The 22,846-nt window shown below is 42.5% G+C and overlaps 1 protein-coding gene across 6 annotated transcripts in view; it reads right to left on the reverse strand.

Annotated features, from left to right (window-relative positions):
* CAMTA1 (calmodulin binding transcription activator 1) overlaps window positions 1–22,846 on the reverse strand; it is a 483,528-nt gene that overhangs the window by 445,901 nt on the left and 14,781 nt on the right. For 4 of the 6 annotated variants that reach the window (XM_068916223.1, XM_068916222.1, XM_068916220.1 and 1 more), the window contains exon 3: window positions 796–914. In XM_068916223.1, coding sequence (XP_068772324.1) covers window positions 796–914 — 119 coding nt within the window. Of the gene's footprint in view, window positions 1–795; window positions 915–15,615; window positions 15,764–22,846 lie in introns of those variants that run through there. The other 2 variants (XM_068916225.1, XM_068916224.1) reach the window with 1 other exon arrangement.

Consider the following 22,846-nt stretch of genomic DNA (forward strand, 5'->3'; position numbering starts at 1 on the left):
TACTAACTACAATATTAAAATAACTTGTCCAGAGTTAATTGCTTCTATTAAGTGATTCCTGCAAATATGACAAAGGTATCATTAGAACAATGCTACTTAAAACTACATGGTGGCTACTGAAGTGTAACTTTACTATCTAAAAGGAACAAATGCAGAGGATCTTCTCTTGGATATATTTAGATTATTCTTCCATTTCACATTGTACCACCAAATATCTGAATTTTAAATATTTCTATTTCATTTCAGTGCAAACAATGATCAGGTCAATAGCAGATTTGCAAACACACACATTCAAAATAACTGGTTTCCAGGATAAAACACCCAATACGCCGTGTCTGTCCTTAACATAACTTCTCACACAGGGATAAGCTAGTCAGTTCTCAAAACCCTATTCTCAAAACAGGTCTTGCTTTCTGGTCTGGAAGGCTATCTTTACACATTTTCAATAGTAAGATAACATTTTAACACAGTACCAAAACATCTTTTATTAATTTCCAACAATTTGGAAACACATTAATAAGACAATACAAAATTTGAGGCTTTGAGACAAGCGACATACACCCAAGCAATAAAATTCTCCCACATGATTACTCAACTTCCACGTTTGTCTTTTTAAAATAAGTCCAGTTTAATGCTTGTTTTCAACATTTTATATGATCTAATTATTCAAACAACAGGTTTCAGAGCAAGTGCATTCACATTCTGTCATTTATGTGGCATGTTTCCAAAGAAGAAAAATAATCTGTAAGCACAAGAAAACTGGTATGATTAAGAACAAATAAAAGATTTAACTACCTCATTAGTGTTCCAGCGATGCCTCTCTTTCGGTAGACTTGAACATTTTGGTAGACATTCAAGCAGCTTCTTCGGTAAAAAGATTTTTACATGACTGCCATTGCTGTTCCCATGATCATCTGGAAAGAAGAGAATACACATGAGGTATATATAAAGTAGACAAAGTGGTTTCTATTTGGGGATTCTATTTATACAACACTTGGAAATCCACTGGTTCACTTGTTAAGAGCAGATAATTTGTCACAGCAAGTAAGAACATGACTTTCTCTTTATTTCTAAGGAAAAGGTTTAATTTCAAAACATACATACATATGCCTGTAATACCGTCTATATTAGCTTATTAGTTTCCTTAGTGACAAATTTTACAAGCAATAGTAACAAAGTGTTATAGAAGTTGCGGCCACATGGGGGTGATCTTCTAGAAAAGGCATAACTTCAGTTTGCACTAGACGGGATTTGCAGATAAATAAGCACTGAGCTCTAGTACCTGCCTCAGTTTTGACAAGCTGCAGCAAAAATAAAACTCAAGGTCTTATTAGGTGCCTATGCAGCTATTTAAAACTCTGAAATGCACCGTATCTGATTAAAAACAGGTTACTTTTCTTTCCATGCCAGCTTAGAAAGGGCATATAGTTCCTCAGAACGGAAATGTGGTAAGAGTAATATAAATCCTCCTACCTAGTTGTACCCAGATATGTCAAAAGCAGAAATACTGAAGAATAAAATATTATTTTCTGTTGCTAAAAAAAGTAGACAGTGCATTGATTTCCCTTAAAGACAAAACAAAAAACCTGAAGCTCCAGTGACAGTAGCCTAGTAGAGGTCCCATAAGCATTAATATCATTATGTTTTTCTATTGCCGCTCTAACAGCGCCTAAAGAATAAGTGCATTCTGAACTGTGCATGTTTACAGACCAAATCAGTTCCCACAGAAAAGGAAACAGATCAGCAGGATAAAGCCTCCGTGCTGCACAAGCTAGGGAATACTATGCAAAAGTTTTATGGGGTCTCTATCTCAGGTCTCCCACCCCTGCTTTCTCCCACTATTCTCACACTTCTGCAGCCCAGTATGTCATGTATAGACTCTTTTCATCTTATTTATGTACCTTACAAAGTTAACTTCTAGTAATTTCACATTTGGAAATGCACAGAAAAAATGATAGTAGCTTTTTTCTTTCACATATCTATATATTTTAGGTCATAAAACAGATGCCAGCGTCATGTTAGAACTCCTTTGTAATTAGGTATTACACAGAAATTTGCAATGACCCATATCAAACAAAAGGGAATCTGGGCTTCAATCATTTAAGAAAGCTGAATAAGAGTGCAAACTAGTAGCTAAACATCCCTAATATTTTAAAAGCTTGATTATACTCTTGGATGTGTCAAGTTCAACAAAATCCATGCTGTTAAATCAACTACTCATGCAAACACAGCAATGAGTTTACGAGATAAGCAGTGATGTGCATGATAAACGTGAGCTGCTCTATGACTACTGCATATATCAGTGAGCTATTGGGAAGTTTACTGTATGACTACATTAGTCTAAATCAATAGGGTTGCCAAAAATCAAGCAGGAAGGGTTTAGCAGCTCCAAACGAGCTGTTTCAGGGTTGCCAAGAGACAAAAGCCAAGCTGTCAAAGCCCATCTCCTCATTCCAGTCCAGGCACACACACTCCCCCAACTCGCTCTGCTTAAGGCCGTCATAGGACACTGGTAGAAAGCCCATCCTGTGAACAAACAGCTGCTGGGCAACTGAGCTGAGTGATGTGAATGACCCACAGGGCACAGAAGTTAAGCCCCACTGCGACAACATCAGGGCTGCTTACACAAGAATAAAATAGTTCCTCTCTCCTTTTTCAAATCTTCAAAATTTTTTAAATTTAAAGAATACTTTACATGACTGTAGACAGCCTTCTTTTGCTACTCAGCTAAAACATCATCAAAGTCTATACATGCTGATCTTCAGAGTAGCAGTGTATCATGAACAAAAAGGTCTCAACTTAGAAATTTTACTTAGTTTAATCTACTGCCAACTAACAAACTCTTAATTAGTGATTTGGGTATTAAGGAAAACAAATAAGCACTTGACTGGTTGAAGTTTTGCCGCGCAGTGCGTTATTTTCATGCACTGCAGAGGCAGCTGGACCCAGCTGTGACTGGCACAGGGCAGTTGATGGCCTCCTCCCATCCTGCAGGTCACCCCCGCAGCCCCCCACTACTGAAAACCTGCAATTTATGCCCAATACACACAGAAGGTTTGACACCTCTTTTAGAGGAAGAATTTGAGTACAAGATTTAACCCTAGCTTTGTACTTTTCCCATTGTAAACAAGCAGTTGGACAGTATCAATCTTTGTTAACTCATAAAAAAGCAGGAAGAAAGAAGAAAGTTCAATTGTTTTTATGCTATTCGAGTATTTCTAGTTTGACACTGAATATCGGACCATGCGACAGAAGCAGGCTACTCTGTATGACTTTTACTGGGGGGGGGGGGGGGAATATTCTGCATATGTGACCATCATCTTCACTATTTCCCATTACTCACTTTTTTAGCCCATCAAAAGCTTCACAAATATGTACTTAACGACACAATGCTATCCATTAAAATAGCAATTCACATGGGGGTTGGGAATTAAGCTTTCCAGGGCCCTACCATGGTCACAGTCACTCAGTAACTCATATCCTGAGATTGGTCATCCAATTTAACTGCCATCTACTTAACATTTACTATGTTCATTTTGTATCGTTTTCATTTCTCATTCAAAACATTGCATTGCACTACATTCACTTCATTAAGAAACAAAGTATTTTACATTAGACATTACTACTTTTATCAGCCAAACTACATCCCAAGTTACATCTCATCAGCTTATTTCCATAGGCACATTTTAATTGATATTAATTGTATTACTTTCCTTTACCTCCATATCAGTCAAGTCCTCTATCATTCATTCCACTATTTTGCAAGGCTGGCAGACCTATAATTATTCAGCTCATTTTATTAACTTTCTTTCACTGCCATCAATTATCAGTATTAATAATCCAGAAAGTGCCTGAGGATAGATCCCTTAAAAATGTTTTGGTACAAGCTATCAGAACCTGCTGACTTTAAACCTTCTAACTCATATTGTTAGTATCTCGAATTTTTGTATTACTACAGCAATGGAAGGTATTTTTCATCATCTGGTAATATGACTGTATCTTGTGGCCTACTCTCACAATAAAGCAAAAATATATGTTTAATGCTTCGCTTTTCTGCATTTACTAATGACACGTCTTCGTTCCAAAACATACCCAACGTAGAAAACGGTAATTGTCGCCTTCCTCGATCACTCAGGCTTTTCATTAACGAATCCTCTAGCTGTACAGCCAGGATGACATACAATAACCATGTCACATTAAGCGAATGCTAAATTCAATGATCTCTAAAACAGATTTTACCTTTCAGAACAACAAAGTTGGCCAAGTAGCTATGCAGATCAAACAAGAAAGCGTGTCACTCTGAAGTGACACCATACACACTTGCTTTCAAACTTGTTTCTTTATTCAGTGTTGTGGAATCACTCATGACAATCCAAACTCTGAAAACGGTTCTCGTATGCCCCTCTATCACATGCTTTATGCCTTGGACTTTGAACATAAAGATGTGCCACTGCATGGTTCTACTTGCTCAGACATACTTCTGATAAAATGTGAGAGTGTCATATACAAATGCATACCTACTACCTATTCTATTTTCTTCTTTTATTTTGTGTCAGGAGCAACACTAACCCACTATTTGTGACATGTCCATATTCCACAGTGGAAGAAAACTATGCAGATTAACAGTCAAAGCTAAGTACAAAAGATGAAGATTGTCGTCCTAGCTGCAGCACCAGGGTTCGTGGATGACCTTGGTCTCTCCTGGACCTCCATTCCCATGATTCAATTTCCTTCTTCATAAAGTGGCATCAGTAGATCTCAAAGCATCGCACAGAATCTGGTATCATTATGTACAGACCAGCAACCAAGAATTCAAAATCCTCCAACTGAAATATTGTTTTGCTGCTCATGTTCCTGACAAATAAACTCAATCCTTTTAATCAACATACGCAAATTTTTAGGGAGATAGAGCAGAAAGGAGTGGTTGTTCTTTGGCATGGAACACAAATCTCATTTCTAGTCAACCTGATTTACCCACTCATCTACCATACAGTCTTCTGATAAAGTTAGCAAAATACGAATCAATACTATTTGGTATTCATGCCTGACGCACGGAGCACCAGTACATTCCAGAGGGAGTATTTTACGTTTAGAACTAAATTTTCCTCTGTAGTTAAAAAAAAAAAAAGTTGCAATTTCACAATGCTTATTTGAGCTTACTGCGCAAATCCAGGCAAATTTGTACTCAAAACTTTTTTTGCTAGTATATTTTTGCTACGGGTGTGACTTATGACATTGTGATCTGCAAACCCTTCTAGTGTCAATAAAAAGTGCTTTTGTAAGCAAAGCTGCACTTACACAAGGAGGATTTGCCAGTAAAGCTGTATTGACAGGGGTTTTTTTTAGTGTAAACCTGGCCACAGTTCAGAAAAGATTCCCAAGGCATGAGCAGCCACTTTGGATAACTACAATAAGGAAATTATAAACTAAAATAAAGCAGTCTACAATGTTATCTTGTTATGATTCAATATGAAAATATGACTAAGTTCCATTAGCAATCTTCAAGAAATATTTATTAGTGAAACAAAAACTCACATGAAATTAAGTACAACTATTATAAAGTTCACAGAAAGTTCCGTATTAATTATATACTATAAACCCTTTGTAATTTTATGGGTTTGTTCATGCTCCTTGCACTTTATCCTCCCAAGGGATGCAACATGAGCCATAAAACTTTAAAGCACACAACAGCAAATCACAGCGAGTCTCCAACACTACCCTCCCTCTCCAAACAATCCCCCCCCCTTTTTTTTTTTTAACTGGTCCTTAAATTTTCTGTGATCCAGAAGGTGGACTTAGAACTCTAGACAATTTAACTACCATAGTTAATCAATATAATCACAGAATCACAGAATGGTTGAAGTTGGAAAGGACCTCTGGAGATCATCAAGTCCAACCCCCCTGCTCAAGCAGGGGCCTCTAGAGCGCATTGCCCAGGATCGCATCCAGGCAGGTTTTGAATATCTCCAGGGAAGGAGACTCCACTACCTCTCTGGGCAACCTGGTCCAGTGCTCTGTCACCCTCACAGTCAAGAAGTTTTTCTTCATGTTCAGATGGAACTTCCTGGGTTTCAGTTTCTGCCCGTTGCCTCTTGTCCTGTCGCTGGGCACCACGGAGAAGAGTCTGGCCCCAGACATTTGTATTGTATTTGGACAATACAAAAACAGCTGAATGCATGTTGATCAACTACTGATTTGAAGACAGTTCTATATTGTATGTAAACATAAATAATAAGCTACAAACAGAAGTTTTATAAACCCATTATCATCAAGTAACAGCTTAGAGTTGGCCATCTTCTGAGTTACCTCACAAGAGGTAAAAGGTATTTAAACACTACAAATAGGTACCTACATATATAACAAATAGTTAAAATGATTATGTAAATATTAGCTACTTGAATATCTTGATGCCTTCCCATTCCATTTAAAAACATCATTTAACATACAGCTTCTTAATAAATAGAGCCAAATAAATAATCAAGTAAAGAACCAGCTCATAAGTGGTACTTACACAAACACAGTAAATGTAAGCGGCTTGAAGTAATGCAGTCACCAATGTAATGAAGTATTGATGTAAACAATACGTTATTGCTCTTCACAAGGAAGATAACAAAAGCACACTTTAAGAAAACTCAGTAGTGATAACATCAATACCTAAAGCAAAAAGCATAAATCCCATCATCTTTTAGATTTGCGTTTCTCTAGCCTATTGGCATTCCCGAAACTCTCCTTTGGAAACAAATTATGAGCAACTTCTGATTCTTCTCATTAAGAGATTTTATATAAGGAAACAGACAAAAATTTAACATTTATATTTAGTTCAAAGGAAATTGATCTCATATTTTTATAATTACTTCTCCTGTATACATCTGGATCTGCTAGGTTCTAGGAGAAAGATATGTAGACATAAAGTCCCCTGTAAGTCCTACGTTATATGTTTCTTTCACTTGTGGATTTCTGAACACCAACAAAATCAATACATTCAATCTGGCAGAATTAAATGTGGAGAATTATCCCTTCATCCACATATCTGAAACTCTGGCACACTATTTCTAATAGCTAAACGTTGTTTCTGGCAGTTTGGATCAGGAAATAAATACCAGTATAATCAAAACCAACAGCTTTTGGTCTGTTTTCCAGAAATATTTGGATGATTACATTTTTAAATCTCTTGGCAAAGACAGATTTCTAAATACCAATTAAGTATGACAAAGATAATATCTTTCTAAACCTGCAGATAACCAACTCCAGTTTTCCAAAGCTGTGATAAAGCAAGGCTTCTCAGAGTTCCAGCATTTGATTCAAAAGCTTGTAAAGCAAAGAAACTCGTAATAGGCAGACTACTGTCATCACGCTGCCCCATGGCACAGCATATGGGCCCCAGAAAAGGAAGCCTTCAGACTGAAGAGGAATCATGAGGGGGGAAAAAAAAATCAAAATAATGTTGGCAAAGGTAAAGAAATATGAAGTAGGAGCAAGAAGAGAAGAGAACACACAGAACAATGCAATTGTAAGTGCTTTGGGGGGAGGGATGAGGAAAGCCAAAAAGGATCAGGAAGACATAATACAAAAAACAGTATCAAGGATGATTAATGAAATAATTTTTCTCTAGTATGTTATTTAATCTAATTTCTTGGAATATTTTTGATGAATACTTCGTTACTATGACAAGCTCTACAGACTATTCTAAAACTGTAACAAAAATATGGTTGAAAATCTGCTGCATATTATCTTCCAGCTTCTCCCCACCAATAACGTCCTATTTGTAAGTTATTTTATCCTTTTCACATAGCAGAAAGTTTCCTGACATTTTGTAACTGAATTCAATTTAAACAATACAGCTCTTACAAGCGTAAAACTGCAACGGTGTGTTCTGGGGAACAGGTGATAGCACAATTCTAACTACAAGTTTTCTCCTTTCAGTAGTAATTGCCATGTACAAACGTGCCTTAGTTTTTCAGATATTAACCACTCAGCAACAGCACAACTTTCCCAATAAAACAGGCATCATCCATGAGCTAAAACAGAAGCACTTGCTTTGCTGCTTTGCTTTTTCTACTATGGGAAACGATAAAATAAAAGACTAGGCAGATGTTGACAGAATGACTTCATGTAAAATAACTGGCAACAAGCTGTAGGGCAAAGGGCAAAAGACTTCATTTACGGATTTCCACACATTAAAAAAAATAAGTAGACTGCTATCACAAAGTACTACTGGCAATTCTGAATGCTAAAACAAGTTAAAACTGTTGTCAAAATATTTGTGTTAAGAGAAATCATCGCACTGTTTATATTTTGCAAGACGTATGCTTTAGATTTTGCAAGATGCATGCTTGATGCTTAAAGATATATCTGCCTTAGAAGAAAATGGCTTTTTCCTCCTACACCAAACTCAAATTTATAAAAAAAGATTTGAGTAATATTATCCACTACTGCCATTACGTATGCATAGAAGGACAGTATCTGGAAAAACATGTTGTAGCACGTGCTGCTAGCTTTAATTTCTCCCAAATAAGCTCACCTGCCACTTGAAAGAGCAAGTACTGCGAGTTATTTTCAAAATTTCAAGCAGGTCCCATACAGTTCCGCAGCAAAGGCTTTGGTTCTTTTTGCTAACATTTGACAGCTTGCAATATGAAATCTATGCTACTGGAGACTGCTACAAGTAAAATGGCATTATACCGGCACAGTAAAATTTTAGAGCACAGATCTACCACAGACCAATAAACAACTGGGTATTTCTTCTTAATGAAAACCTACTCACGGGTTGAAAAGGTCCGATTTACACAGTTAGCTATTTCTTTCTTGGAAATACTTTCTTAGCAATACTCAGCTTTATTATTGCACTTAAAAGTATACTTTCTAAACCAGCAAAAATAGCTACGATAGTTTATTTATCATTACAAATGCCTTAACAATGTAGTGATGCTAAGAAGAGGTGAATACTATTAATCAAACTGCAAGCAGCAAAAATAAAGCACATAAATTTATGCCATTTTCAATACTGCAAACTTTCTCAATACTACTATGAAAGGAATTTTCCAAGAATCCCAAAATATCAACCAAACTTCGTGAAATTAGTTCCCTTCATTGTAACAAAGTGTGGAGAGAGAGTAAAGGAGCATGCAAAGTCGCAAAAAATCTACCAACTTCAATGCTGCATCAGAACTGAACTCTCCATTCCCAGTATTAAATAGACTGCCGGCTCACCCAGTGCCGTACCTGCTCCTCAGCACACCCTGAGCTTCTTGGCAAGCGGCACCTCGAGCACTGCCTCAGGCACAGGACAGGTGCTGCACTCCCAAAACTGGAGCTGTCATCAGAATAAGCCAGCACCCAAAGGCATACTTGCCTTTTAAACCCCACTGGATTTAAAACTTAGAGTAAACACACTCCAGCGTTGAAGGGAATCAAAGAAGCTAGAGAAGAGAAAGATGAAAACAAGACACAAAGTGAGGAAAAAATTAGAAAGGAAAATTACCTAGGTAAGGAATAGGAAAACCAGGAAACACTGAAAAGGCAAGAAGCTGCTGGAAGCACAGCATTTTAATTAACTAGGCACAGTACTCCACAATGCACTCTACTAGCCCCATTTCACTCTATGGAAAGTTTTTCTCCCTGCAGATATATTTGGTTTATGGAAGCACAGACAGAGGGGGCACTAAAAAAGGAAGGTCACATTTCAATACTCTTTCTGAAGACTGCCCGGACAGAGAATTATGATAGCTATTTCCCTTTCCTTCTTCATCTCTTCCTTCAGTAACTTACACCTTTTATATGCAGATCTGTAGAATACGGCTCGTTTGAAAAGAATCATTTAAAAATACATAAAGTAACATAATTTTAGCAGCAAGTTTTGGAAAAAATAAATTCTAAAGACATTTATTTTAACCTTACTTGTAGATGATCATTTTACTGTTTCCTGATACAGGAAATGAACCCCAAGTTACAACATCTGTAGGGGACTTTCATACAGTAACAGCTTTAAAATAAATAAATAAGCAAACACGTTTGGCAGAACAATCATAAAAAAAAAAATAAGAGAGATGCGGAATTAGATTTAAAAAATCTGGAACATTAAAAAAGCCCTGTGCCTTACTTCAGAAGTTTTATGCATGGAACAGTTATACCTATATTACAAAAATTACTCAACAAAAGCTCACTCCTCAAGAACATATGTAGTTCCTATTGTTTGGAAAAAGTGAAATGAGTCCACTTTCTCCAGTTGCACAACTACATTGCTTACTGAGTTCTGCACGGGTTTAACAACTTCAGTAGAAGGCAGTTCACCTTCTAGCTTTGACAACAGAAGTTCTGGTAAAATTTCAACTGTTGAAATTCAGCAAAAGTTCTGAGGGAAACAGCGCACTAAGCTGAGCTTCCAACTCTGCTTTTTCACAGCGACAGTCAGATTTTAACCAAAGACAGACAGCAGCCCAGGGAACAAAGCACAATTCCTCACAAAATCCACAATCCATCATACAGCAGGCTAAGATTTGTTTAAGTAACAGAATGTTATGTAATATTTCCACAGAGGGAAGTAAATATTTCCAGTTTAACACTAAAATCAAGAGTGTTTTGTTTTTGAAAGGGATGTTTCCAAACCAGTTTCTAAGCATTTAATAATATTTGAAGTTACAGCTTCCTCATTGATCAGTATCAGTAACAAAACCATCAGTTGCCAAGATCACTACCATTTCCCCCAATACCCTGTGAGGAAAAACACAGGTTTGTGGAAGACAGGAACTTGCCCAGACAAGCTATGGTCAAGTGGCAGATATAGCCAGTTCCACAGTTAACCTTGGGGAAGCCTTTATTGTGTACAGAGTGGAATGCAAGTGTTACAACCAAAACATCTGTAGGAAGAGTGCATTTCTGTTAAGTTTGCAACCCTCAATTTAGTCCCCACCATGGCTAGCAAACATAGAAATAATTACCTGTGGCTGATCAAGACAATTATGATCGAGGCAACCAAATTTACTTTGTTTAGCACGTGGTGAGGTATTAATGAAGACCATTAATGGAAAGCTTAAAAAACACCCCATAAACAACAACAACAAAAAAAACAACACACACTTTCACAACACATTCAGTGTTACATATTGTATCAGCCCATCTAAACACCCGGCTGCCTAACACCACAACCTGGTAGCCTACTTTTGTCAGCCTGAGGTCCTAACTGGACAGGCTGGCCTCTCTCCTCTCTGGGCGGGCAACCTCCCCATCCTCGGCTCCTGACTCTAACCCCACGGTCGGGCAACATGAACATCCACTGCCGTTCTGGTGACATCGTCCTCAACAAAAAGGTACAGTCAATACAGAAGTCTCAATTTAAACGATATTCATTTACAGTTAGTGAAACAGGGTTGCAGCTGATACCAAGTACAAAAATGTAGAATTCTCTACAAGAGTTCTAATACCCCAAGAAACTGCCCCACAGTACACCAATCAAAAAACGTCCAATTGTCAGGAAAAAAGAAATCCATGCATCTCACACATCTCTACCAAAATATTTACACCCCTACTGACTCAACGCCCCAATACTAGTTTTTAATCTTGTGACATACCTATTAGCTTGAATATTAAGCATGTCAAAACTCAGGTGATCCCTTGACTGTTCTAAATGCTTTTGTAGAACATCTTTTGTTGTAGCTCTTCCAGATCACAACGTGGGAGTTACCAGGAAAAATTCTACCCAATATGACTTTCACATTTATTGACCTCGGCTGAATCAACAGACATAAAATTCAACAATCAGCTGTATAACAGAACTCAGTGGGCCCAACAAATAAGATTGCCAGCTCCTGAGCTGGCTGCACAGTTTAAATGCACGGGCACTATTCCACCGCATTTTAAATCTAACAGTTTCAGAGACCCATTCACTGGAATAAACCAAAAAAAGGAAAGACTCTCTATTCACATGTTTTTTTGAAAAAGTGACTTCCCATAAAGTTCTCAGATTTATTACAACTGCCAAGTTGACACCTCCCAGGTTCAGCCTCTCCCATGCAAGTTCAGAGACACCAAACATGACGGACAGCCACAAAACCACTACCACAAGGATGGGTGAAAGAGTTGTTCAGGCTTCAAGCCCAACACTGTCCTGCCTAATGAGATCAGTAAAGAAGGAACTCACGCCAGTTTTCACAGACGTGGAAATCTTTCTGACAGTCAGCAGAGGAAACCAATCTCATGTCTACCTCTTACCTCGTAACAACACCTTTCCACTGCTAGCCAGGTGCGAGAATCTCTGATCGAAATCAGACAGGGAAACCAGAAGACTGAAAAGGTCTTCAGAGCTTTGTACTTTTCAGAGCTGTTCACGAGACCAATGTTTTTATGGTACCACTACTCCTCTAGTAGAAGCAGTGCTTTTACATGCAACTCATCCGCTGCCATTTAAAAACAAAAATGTTAAATAACAGTGCAAGAAATGTCAGGTGACTCACATTCTTTCCTCAAGCATCAGTACTACTATTGAAACATTTGTGTTGGGTCATGCTTTAAAACTACTCCAATTTAAGTTTTTTAAGGGGGAGACTTTAAGTTTAAGGAATGAATTGTTTAGATCTTGATTCCCTGAAAATACACTACAGAACTCTGTCAACTTGGGGGAACACGCTGTTAAATTACTACGAAAAGAACACAGAAACTGGTAGTAAGCTGAATTACTGAAGACTTTTCTGTCCTGCCTAAATGATGCTGCCTGGGCTCTACGCAGGTATAAATAAGTGAATCAACTATTAATAGCTAGGTAAAATACTTATTTACAACATCAGACTTCAGATACTCAAGCTTTGGACATAAAGATCAGCGCTTCCAAGAGCCCCGACATCACTAGGTTACAAGAGCAAATGCTGTTACGGACCCATTTAAAAAACAAAAAAAATCGTTAGCAGCCCACACAAGTTATCCATATGAAACATGACAGAAGTTGCATTCAACAATGCACATAAAAACAAATTACCTTTAAAGCTAAATGGTACTAATCTGCAGGAATCTTTAAAGTCATGGCTCTGATTGTGTAAGACCAGTCTTAATAAAACCTGTGCTTTATGTAAAAAAACGCCACTGCACAGTAGCACAAAAAAAAGCTTGAAAAGAAATAAAAATCAGGGCACACCTTGGTGATAACAGTTTCATCAACGAACCAAAGAACTTGAGGCTTCACAGTTTGAACTATAAAGTCAAAATACAATCTAGTTCTCATTTACACCAGTTTGACCTAGTTGGCATTTTACTACTTCAGTAAACTTAATCATTTACTTCAGAAAAAGAAGGAAAAAGAAAAAGAAGCCCAGTATCTTCCAAACCACAGAAAAGACAGAAATCAGGGGCTTCAAAGAGATTAATAAAAGATGAAGCTGACAATATACTTATACTCACCACTATTATTTAGAATTCATATTTTTGTAGAAGACAGACTTCATCGTGCTGGACAAGGTCCACACAAAAAGTAAAACAAAGGCAGTCATGACCACAAAGGATTTATACCTGCTAATTTATAAGCAGCATAGAAACATCCCAAAAAACACTTTAAACAAAAAAACCTCACAGGAAGGGGGGGAATAACGACTCCTTTACCTTAAGAAGAGGTTTTCCAAGTAAAAAGTGTAAATGGGTTAAAAGTGAGAGAGCAAGGAGTATTTTTTTAGGACTGTCTTCACTATAGCAAATTAACATGGAAAATTTTTGCATTAGCCATATTTTTAAAGAGTTACTTAAGGTATAACTAAAATTAGATAAATGAGGTATGACTAAAGTTAGATAACTTTCAGTAATGAAATTCTTTGTTCCATGATATAAAGTATCTCTTTCTCTCCTCACACGGGTATAAAAATGGAGGCCCTAGCACAAATAACCAATTCTGTTCCACCATACAAATAAAACCACATTTGAACAGCTCCCAGCACCATGAGCCCAAACTCGCTTTCTTCCATTAGTCACTACCATGTTAAAATAACATCACTAACAATATTCTTCTAGCAGCATTATTTTTTGACATCCATGCAAAGCCAGTTGATACCTCCCACAACACAACCGCAAAAGGTTTTGTGGAGCAACAGCTGGGAGTCAGAAATTATCGACCATTTACAAATTATTGGTAAATGTTTGTTATAGTACTGGTTTTGACAAACTTAGGCAAGAAAAAAAAACGTACCCCAAGAAGATTGACTACACAGATCTTATCAACCATCTGTTCTCTTCCCTTTCTTATGCAAGGGGTTTATGTTTTGGTACCTGCCATTACCATTAGAAAGCCTACATGCAATCAACCGTATGAAGTCTAAATCTTAACTCTGTAGTTGGAATCTCCAAAATTCACAGGTGGGAAAAAAAAATAAATAAATAAACTTTAGGACTCAGAACAAGACCCTGGCAAGCACCGACGGCCCCACAAATTTTAACACTGTGAAAAGCACTGCTTAAAGAATAAATAGCTTATCACCCAACAGAAGAAAAAAGTACATGAAACTATAAAGATTTCAGCTAATAAATATTCTAGAAGACCTTGTTAAGTTAAAGTGCAAATACCCCACCGTTAGCTGCAAGTCTGAAGCGTTTAAAAAAAAAAAAAAAAAGTAAAAACCCCTACAGCCGTCCAGGGTTTCCACGGGCAGGACCACAGACAGTACACCACCACCCCCGTGTGGCTGTGCAGTAACAACACGCTATCCCGGCTCCGCCGCTTCCCACCGCGCGCTCCGTAGCGCGAACAACTTTCAGCCGGCCGCGGGAGCTCCAGCGCGCCCGGCTGCCGCCGCGCCGCCGGCGGGGCCTCCGCGGACCCCCGCGCCGGCAGCCCCCGGGGCCGCCCCGCTCCGCCGCCGGGGGTCGTCGCCCCAGAGCGCCGCGGCGCGGCCGCCCGGCCCCGGCGCGGGCACAGGCCGGGCGCGTCGCCGGCGGCAGCGGAAAGCGCCGTCCCCAGGCCGGGCGCCGCCGCCCGCCAGGCCCGAGCGGGCGGCCCGGCCCGGCCCGGCCCGACCCAGCCCGGCACGGCCGGGCGGCGCCGCCGCTCGGCGCCCAGCCCGGGGCCCGCGGCGGCGGGGAAGGCCCGGCGGTGGCGCGGCTGAGGCCGGCGCAGCTCGTGACAGGCGCGCGGCCGCGGGGCACGTGCGCCGCCGCGGGGGGGCGGGGGGGGGGGGGTTGAGGGGGGGCGCTCGCGCGGCGGCAGGCCCGGCCCGGCCCGGCCCGGGGGCGGCGCGGCGCGGGGCGCAGGCCCGGCGCGAGCGCGGCGGCGCAGGCAGGCGGCAGCGGGCCCGGCCCAGCCCGGAGCCCCCCGCCGCGCCGCGCCCCGAGCCGCCTCCGCGGCGGCGGCGGCGGGCGGCGGGCACGTGCCGGCGGGCGGCGGGAGGCGTGCCGGCGGGCGGCGTGCCCGGCCGGCCCCGGGGCGCCGCGGCCCCGCGCCACGCGGCCTGCCCGCCGCACATGGCCCGCCCGCCCGCCGCCCCCCGGCCCGGCCCGGCCCCGCGGGGGCGCCCACCGCTGCCGCCGCCGAACTTCGCGCCGCGCGGCCCGGCGCCGCCGCCCCGGCGCGGGCCCGCGGGGCCGGGGCGGGGGGCGGCGGGCGGGCCCGGGGCTGGCGGCGCGGACGCGGCCCGGCCGCGCGCTCACCTTCCGGCTTGTTTTCGGCAGCCATTTCCCCTCCGCGCGCCACATCCTCCTCCGCCTCCTCGCGACCGGGACCCAGGCGCGCGCCGCCTCCTCCCGCTGCCGCCGCCGCCGCCGCCGCCGGGCCGGCCACACCGCGCGCACGGCGCACACCCCGCGCCGCCCATTGGGGGAGCCGCCGCACTGACACCCGCCCCAGCCAATCGCCGCCGCTGGGAGGCGGGCGGCGAGAGGGGATGGGCGCTACTGACAGCCCGTTTCGCCAATCGGCGCGCGGAGGCGCTTCACTGACGCGCGCCGCAGCCACTCACCGGCCGCGCAGTGACGGCAAGGAGGGCGGGAGGGAGAGTCTTATTGACGGCAGCAGCAGCCCGTCAGGAAGCGGCTGCGCGCTACTGACGGCTGCCGGGGCCAACCGCGCCGGAGAGGAAACTGGACGTGCCGATTGACGCACGGCTGTGACGGCGTAGGGGGCCAACCAGGGGAGGCAGCCGGGAGAGTGACGGCGGCGGCGGCCAATGGGAAGGGAGCGCCGGGCGCCGGCCGGTGACAGGGCCCCGCGCCCTGTCCATTGGCTGCGGGCGGCCCGGGCCGGCGCACGCCCCCTCCTCCCCCTGTAACCCTAAACAAAGGCGCCCATTGGCGCGGCGGGCGGCGCCGCCGCCAATCCGCGCGGCCGCCCCGCCCGCCGCCCGCCCCCGCGCAGGGCGAGCCCGGCCCGGCGGGGCCCCCGGGGCGCGGAGCCCCGGGGCGCGCCCCCCCCCCCCCCCCCCGCGACAGGCAGCCCCGCCCTCCCGCCGCCGGCCCGCCGCCGCGCGAGCCCCGGGCTCCCCGCAGGCGCGCACCCCTCCTCCCGCCCCCCCGCCGAGTCGGGGCGAACGGCGCTGCCGGGTCCTCCTGTCAGGAGCGGGGCGAGTAAGCTGGATTTCGTAACGTTACGCAGTCATTTGCCACGGAGAAGTAAGCGTTAAGTTATTTTTCCATTAGTAAACTATACAGCTGTTTTAATTAATCCATATAATCGAATGAGATCGATTCATATTTCACATGCAGCTCTGCCACCCATGCAGCCTTCTTAGTTTATGGTTTCCAATTACGCTAATCCAAAACGAGCAGGCTAATGATCGACCTTTCATAAAAAAGTTTCACTCTTCCTACAATTTCCACCTAGCATTTACTAGAGCACATTAACACATATCAGAACTGAAATGCTCAAAAAAGCTTTTAAGATTGAAAACTAACCTGTTGCATCTTTTATTTCCTGAAAGCAGGATTAGAGTTAATACAGAAGAGAAAAAGTAGAAACAGCCTTGCATGCCCATCAGAAGACACAGCCATATGAAGTCATTACCCAGTCTGTCATATCTGCCATTCCATCTCTTATAATCTCTAATTTGCTCTTTCAAATTCACAGATGGCCCAATATATGTTTATTAATTTAAGAAGATTTTAAGATGCACTGTATTTCAATTAAAACTTAAGATGATTTTTTTTTATGAATCATGCAAACATGCTACATGTTAATATATGCATCATTCTCTTATTTGAGGGGAAAATAGGTTGGAGGATTTTTAAGCCAAATGACAGCCTTCAATATCCCAATACCTGCTTCCTCCTTTTAGGCAATGAACATTATTACGGTGTTGCGGATGTCAGGAAGGTATGTGGGGCAAGAAACTTTTGTGAGCTTTGCCATACATTGTACAAGCATGAACATAGCAGTAGATACCATTGCTGGCTCTGCTTTTCTTGCAATTGTGCAGTTAACATGGGGATGAGAATAAGGTGCCCCAGCTGCAGGCTGCTGTGCAGATCTGAGGAATGTTTACAGAGGCACAAGGCTGCGGCTGTTAAAAAACAGATTGTTTGGCTATGATTTTATGTGAGAAGTGCAAGGCCTATGAGGAAAAGCATCGCAAATGTAAAGGCTGGAAGTGCTGAAAGTGATACAAACAGCTCTGTAACGTAAACCAGCCCTCAGCGCTTCACGCCCGTGATCAAAACCCCGGAAGCAGGGCAGCGCTCTTATTTCCTATGACATGGAACGCACGCAGGAAATCAGGACACATGTCCCAAATTACATTTTTGCCATGGAGTTAACACAAGATACACCTCAGGATGAAAAAGAAGGGGGGGCAGAAAGAAAAACTGAAGAACAGGAGTTTAAAGGGAACACTTGCCTCATGCACTTTATTCAGCCGTTTACGGACACAAAGTTTCAGGGCTACACTTTCCTAGGGCATAACACCAAAGCCTGTGATGGCTACTTCATCGTTAGTCAGATTCTGAAGGAAAAAAGGACGTGCAATTAATCATCCAAGGCAGTAAAATCACATGCACAGAAGTACCCAGCCTGTGTATACGTTCCATAGATTCCAGATTTTTTTACTTATGAAACTAAAGCACTGCACGTCTAGAGCTGCAGAGGTTATTTCTCTTTTTTTTTCATAACACAGACTGTAATACTCGCAAGTTGTCCAGGGACTGGAACCCCCCCGCTCGGTGACTATTTAGGCAAGCTAACGAGCGAGTTGCCACCAGATGAGCACATCACTGAGGCTGTGTCATCAGGTCTCAAATCCTATGGCTACTTGCAGCCTGCTGTTTAAAGGTTAACGGCATCCTTCTAAATGAAACAAAAAGAGAAAAGATCAATTCTGAGGCACCGAGGGATCTTTGGATTATGGCATAAACGCAGAGAGCAACAACCCTAAAAAGATGGAGATAGAGCAGCGCTCTATTGCCAGGAAGAAGAAGTAGGCAACAGAAAGCAGGCCCCTCTAGAAGAGGCGGAAGGTGATCAGTGACAAAAAGGTACAGGCTACAGTTTTTAATTTTAAAGCCTTCCCTACAGCTTTTGATCATGGGCAGGAAGCACCCCTTTTCTGCTATTCGGGCAGGGTCTAGCAACTGTGGGAAAAGTTACTTTGTAAACAGTCTTTGGAAAATGTCTACTGCTTGCTTTCTGTTTTGCCCGAGAATGTCATCTGGTGTTACAGTTGTCGGCAACCATTGCATCAGGAACCGCTCTGTAAATATCCTTTTATCAAATTTGTGGAAGACCTACCTGGAAGTCTAGGTGATAACCTTTTATTTCCCTCCAATAAATTAAACATGGTTGTGATTGAGGATTTGATGAATTCTACTTGTCAGAGCAATGGAATTCAGAAAGCTTTTACTAAGTATGTGCATCACAGAAATCTTAGCGTTAGGTCCACTGGGTATTTAGCACTGGCTATAAGTAAAGCCTCAGCATGTCCAAAACGCACCCTGAGTGCCACCCACACTTTCTTCACAAACAGCAAGGCATAGGCAATAACCACCTTGCAGACCCCTGCTGCCACAGAGCTCATCAAACAAAAGCTGTCTTTGCTGTGCGTCAGCTTAATTTTTACATCCACGCCATTCAGCAAAAGCTTATCTTGAAAGAACAGATCGCTGTGGAGGGTCCCAACAGTTTGATCCTCCCACTCTGGGCTGTCAGAGCCAAACGTTGCCTAAACCTCGACTGCCGACGCCATCCAGCATGGATGCTTCCTGCTGCCCGGCTACCTCTTTGTAGAACAGCCCTGTGGAGAAGTGCGTGGACAGCGTGCCACGGCTGCTATTGAGAAACAGCTCAACGAAGGCATGGCAGGAGTAGCAGTTGTTGCTTTGGCTTATCAATCAGTCCTCCAGCGTAACGTCCTGCTGGCTGGAAGCAGGCCAGCAGATATCTCACATGGCTCATGGCCTCACCAGCACCAAGGTTGAACCCATCAGCTTTTAGTCTTGCAGCAAAGGTACAGCAGCATGTTGTTCGGATCAACCTTGCAAGATTCTCCCACTGTTTCTTTTGCATGACAGGATCTCCATGGACCTGTGTCCAGTTTTCTGAAGACTTCTCCTGTCTCCGGGTACCCAAGAACAAAAATCACAGTTCAGCTGTGATTCCAAGCTCACTGCAAGTTAAGCCTCACTTTAAGAGCAAAGTGGTCAAGAGATCAATGCTTAGTCTGCCTTCTTAGAATTGGATGTCGAGGTGCTTTTGCTGTAAAGTTTCTCAAGAAACAAAGTAAATTGTTCTGTCCTTTTAAAAATGGAAAGCGCCTTGGAAGAGTGATATATTATTTGCCTGGCTGAGTTTCCTCTTCATCTCCGTCAAAGCTTGAAAAGTACTGGCACTTCTGCCTTCTCAAGCAGAGCTCAGTGTAACTGGACCACATCTAATGCCAGCACAATGCAAATGAAGATTGAAACAGTTGTTTCCTTTGATGTGTGTGACTTAAACGCTCGAAAGGGATATTTTCGCTTAGATCCTCATGAGAATGCGACTTCTTTAAAAAGACCTGTTGGCTTTGTTTTCGCTAAGGACGGGAGCAATTTCTGAGCCAAGACGAAAGATGAATATGGTGGGATGGGTCTCTTCTAAGACAGAAGAAAGGAAAAATCCTTTTTCCTATTTTCAGTGACTGTTAATCTCATGAACCGTGAAAGGCACATTGATGAAGAGGCTCTAGAATGACAAACCCACTCCTAAGAGTCCTATAGCTAGTATAGTATAGTTTGTACTGTAAATACACACAAATATTAATGCGGCCACAGGACCAGATAAGGTAATTGTTTCCTTCAGCTGTTCAAGATATCCTGGAAACTTTTGTCGTTATCAGGATGGCAAAAAGCTATCTTTTTTTGATAAATTCTAGGAAATTTATGTCTGTCCTTGGATATCACTCTGCAGTGATCCTTACACTTCACAAAGACATGAGGTAGCTATCCAGTTGCTACTCCTCACTGTTTGCACTATGGCACTATGGATTAAGATAAGTATCCTCTATAGTTAAGGCAATTTCCTGATGCAAATATCAGATATTCAGGTGATATCGTTATCTGAAGATTCATAGGGCTATCCCACTTTGGACTCATCCTCAGCTGCCAGACACTTTCTCACAAGATACGGCTGTGCTCCAGTTTGTTTCGCCAGGTATAACGATGCTTGTAGCTCTGTAACACGATACTACCATTGCTAGTAACAGGCCGTAAGCTTTGTACTGAGCTTGCAAGGCCTAAGTACTCAAGCTTGTTAGCTTGCGCTTTCTGAATTTTTCTTGACCTGCCTGCAACTTTGATTTACTAGGTTTAGCTGTGACAGCAACTTCTCTAATTGACCAGGCGTACGGTTAACTTGTTTTACTTTTATCTCTGTATAGTACAACCATACTTTCACACAGGCAACAGAAAGAAGCAGTTATTCTCTGCAGAATGAGATGTTTACGGCTCAAAAATAATGATGTAGTACAGGGAAATTATTAGACTTTTTCTGTACAGAAGTATTCTAACTATTATTTTCTTTCTTTTTCTGTAACAGTTAGAGCTAGACTGATAACGGTTAGACTCTTAAGATTTCAGTTGTACTAACAGTACATTCTTGGCTTTATATGCACATAAGGTGTGCTTCCTTTTTGCCCATAAACCAGATTTTGAGTGTAATGGCTTTTTAATTGGTTAAGTGTCATCAAACAGATCCATGTTCTGTTGCTTTTTCACATTTGATGAGCAAAACTAGAGGTAACATACCCTATCTAATTGGAGTGGCACTTTGAAAAGGCTACTCAAGAGACATTTGTTGTGGTAGCACTGAGCAATGACAAGTCTTGCTTTACCAGGGCAGTGATCTGTTTCCTGGGGATGGAAACTACTCATGTGGCCCAGCTGCATTTGGAGACCTGAGCAGGAGCAAAAGGAGCAGTTTCAGCATGTACATATTTCTAGCAGGTCCCAGCACACGATGCCAAGTAACTGTCTGCTTCAGCCTCCATACGGTGCTGCACAGAGTAGCAGGTGCCAGTGTCTGCCTCCCATGGACAGTCCTGCCTTGCTATCTCTTCTTCAACAAGAATGGGCAACTGGATTAGTCAAGAGGCAGAGTCTGCAGTACCTTCAGTGTGCTAATCCTATCCAGCTGTCTGTCTGTCTGTTCAGAACCAGCTTGTCTACTGCTGCATCCAGTTTCTTGCCCAAGGCTGGTGCTAAAATGGTATTTAAGACGGGGCTAGAGCTTTCACTTGGATAATTTGGGCAAGATTCTGTACTGAAAAGGGGACAAGAGAAATGGTAGAGCTAATACATCACCTCCTAGTTAGGAAGAACACTTGTTTCCTTGCTTAGATTCTCACTTTGTCACCAAATACAATAGTGTCAGAGATCCATTCACATTCAGTTTTGCGGACCCCATTTTCCCCATGGTTGAAACCCACGCTGGAACCCAAGACGCTCCCAAGTACACAAATAGCAACTATTGTCAAGAGTAGTCTTTCAGTTATTTTCAGGGAGACGAGTACAAACATTTATTTCAGCCATAGCCCTTGCTGCATTATTCACTTACATACTCCTGAGAGCAAATAACCATAAGGTACACCACATGGAGTTAGACCTTGAGATCACCCAGAAACATAATTAAATGCAAAATCAGCTACATGCGTGCACAAGAGCGTCCATCTCTTCCTTCTGAAGAGAAGCTAAAGTGGTTCCTTACGTACCTCCATGGCTCATTAGAGTAATGAGGTCCATGTGGTCTGATTGACAAGGTTATTTAGGACACCAGCTGCCTTTTCTCAGCCTCTACAGTCTGGGGAAGGAGGAACTTCCACCTAACTAGTTCATAATAGCTCCACTCCCAGAAATTCATGCAACATTCCTTGGTTCAAGAGTGGACTGCAACCTGCTCTGTGGAATATCTTTAGGAGCATCGTCTGGCTTTCTAGAGCCTTCCTGGTCTGTAAATGCAATGAGAATCTGTGTGGTTATACATGAGTAAAGCCTTTTTTGCGCGGTTCTGGAAGTAGCGTTGAACTCTGCTACATGTGGCTAATGCACTCACTCTCTTCCTGCATATAAGCTTTTCTAGCAGGAAAAAAACGAAACTAATAAACTGAATCTTGCATACCTGAAACTATATACAATTTTAACAGTAGCGTATAGGTTATTACAACAATATGATCTACATAACATTAAAAATGCAATTTGAACGTGGATTTTTCCTTAAACATACCAAAGTCCCAATTATTTTCATTTAATTCTTTTTGCAATAAAATGAAAAGAAGTTATCATCTGAATTTAAATACTTTTGGTATTCTTCAAGTTTCCCACTGCTTAAAAATCCTATGCCTAATAGTCACTAGACATTCAGGTACCTATTAGCAAAAGACATTGTGCATGTATAGTACAGGATAACCTGACTCGGTCTTACCTTTCT

The sequence above is a fragment of the Struthio camelus genome, chromosome 21 (assembly GCF_040807025.1).
Source record: "Struthio camelus isolate bStrCam1 chromosome 21, bStrCam1.hap1, whole genome shotgun sequence".
Taxonomy (NCBI): Eukaryota; Metazoa; Chordata; class Aves; order Struthioniformes; family Struthionidae; genus Struthio; species Struthio camelus.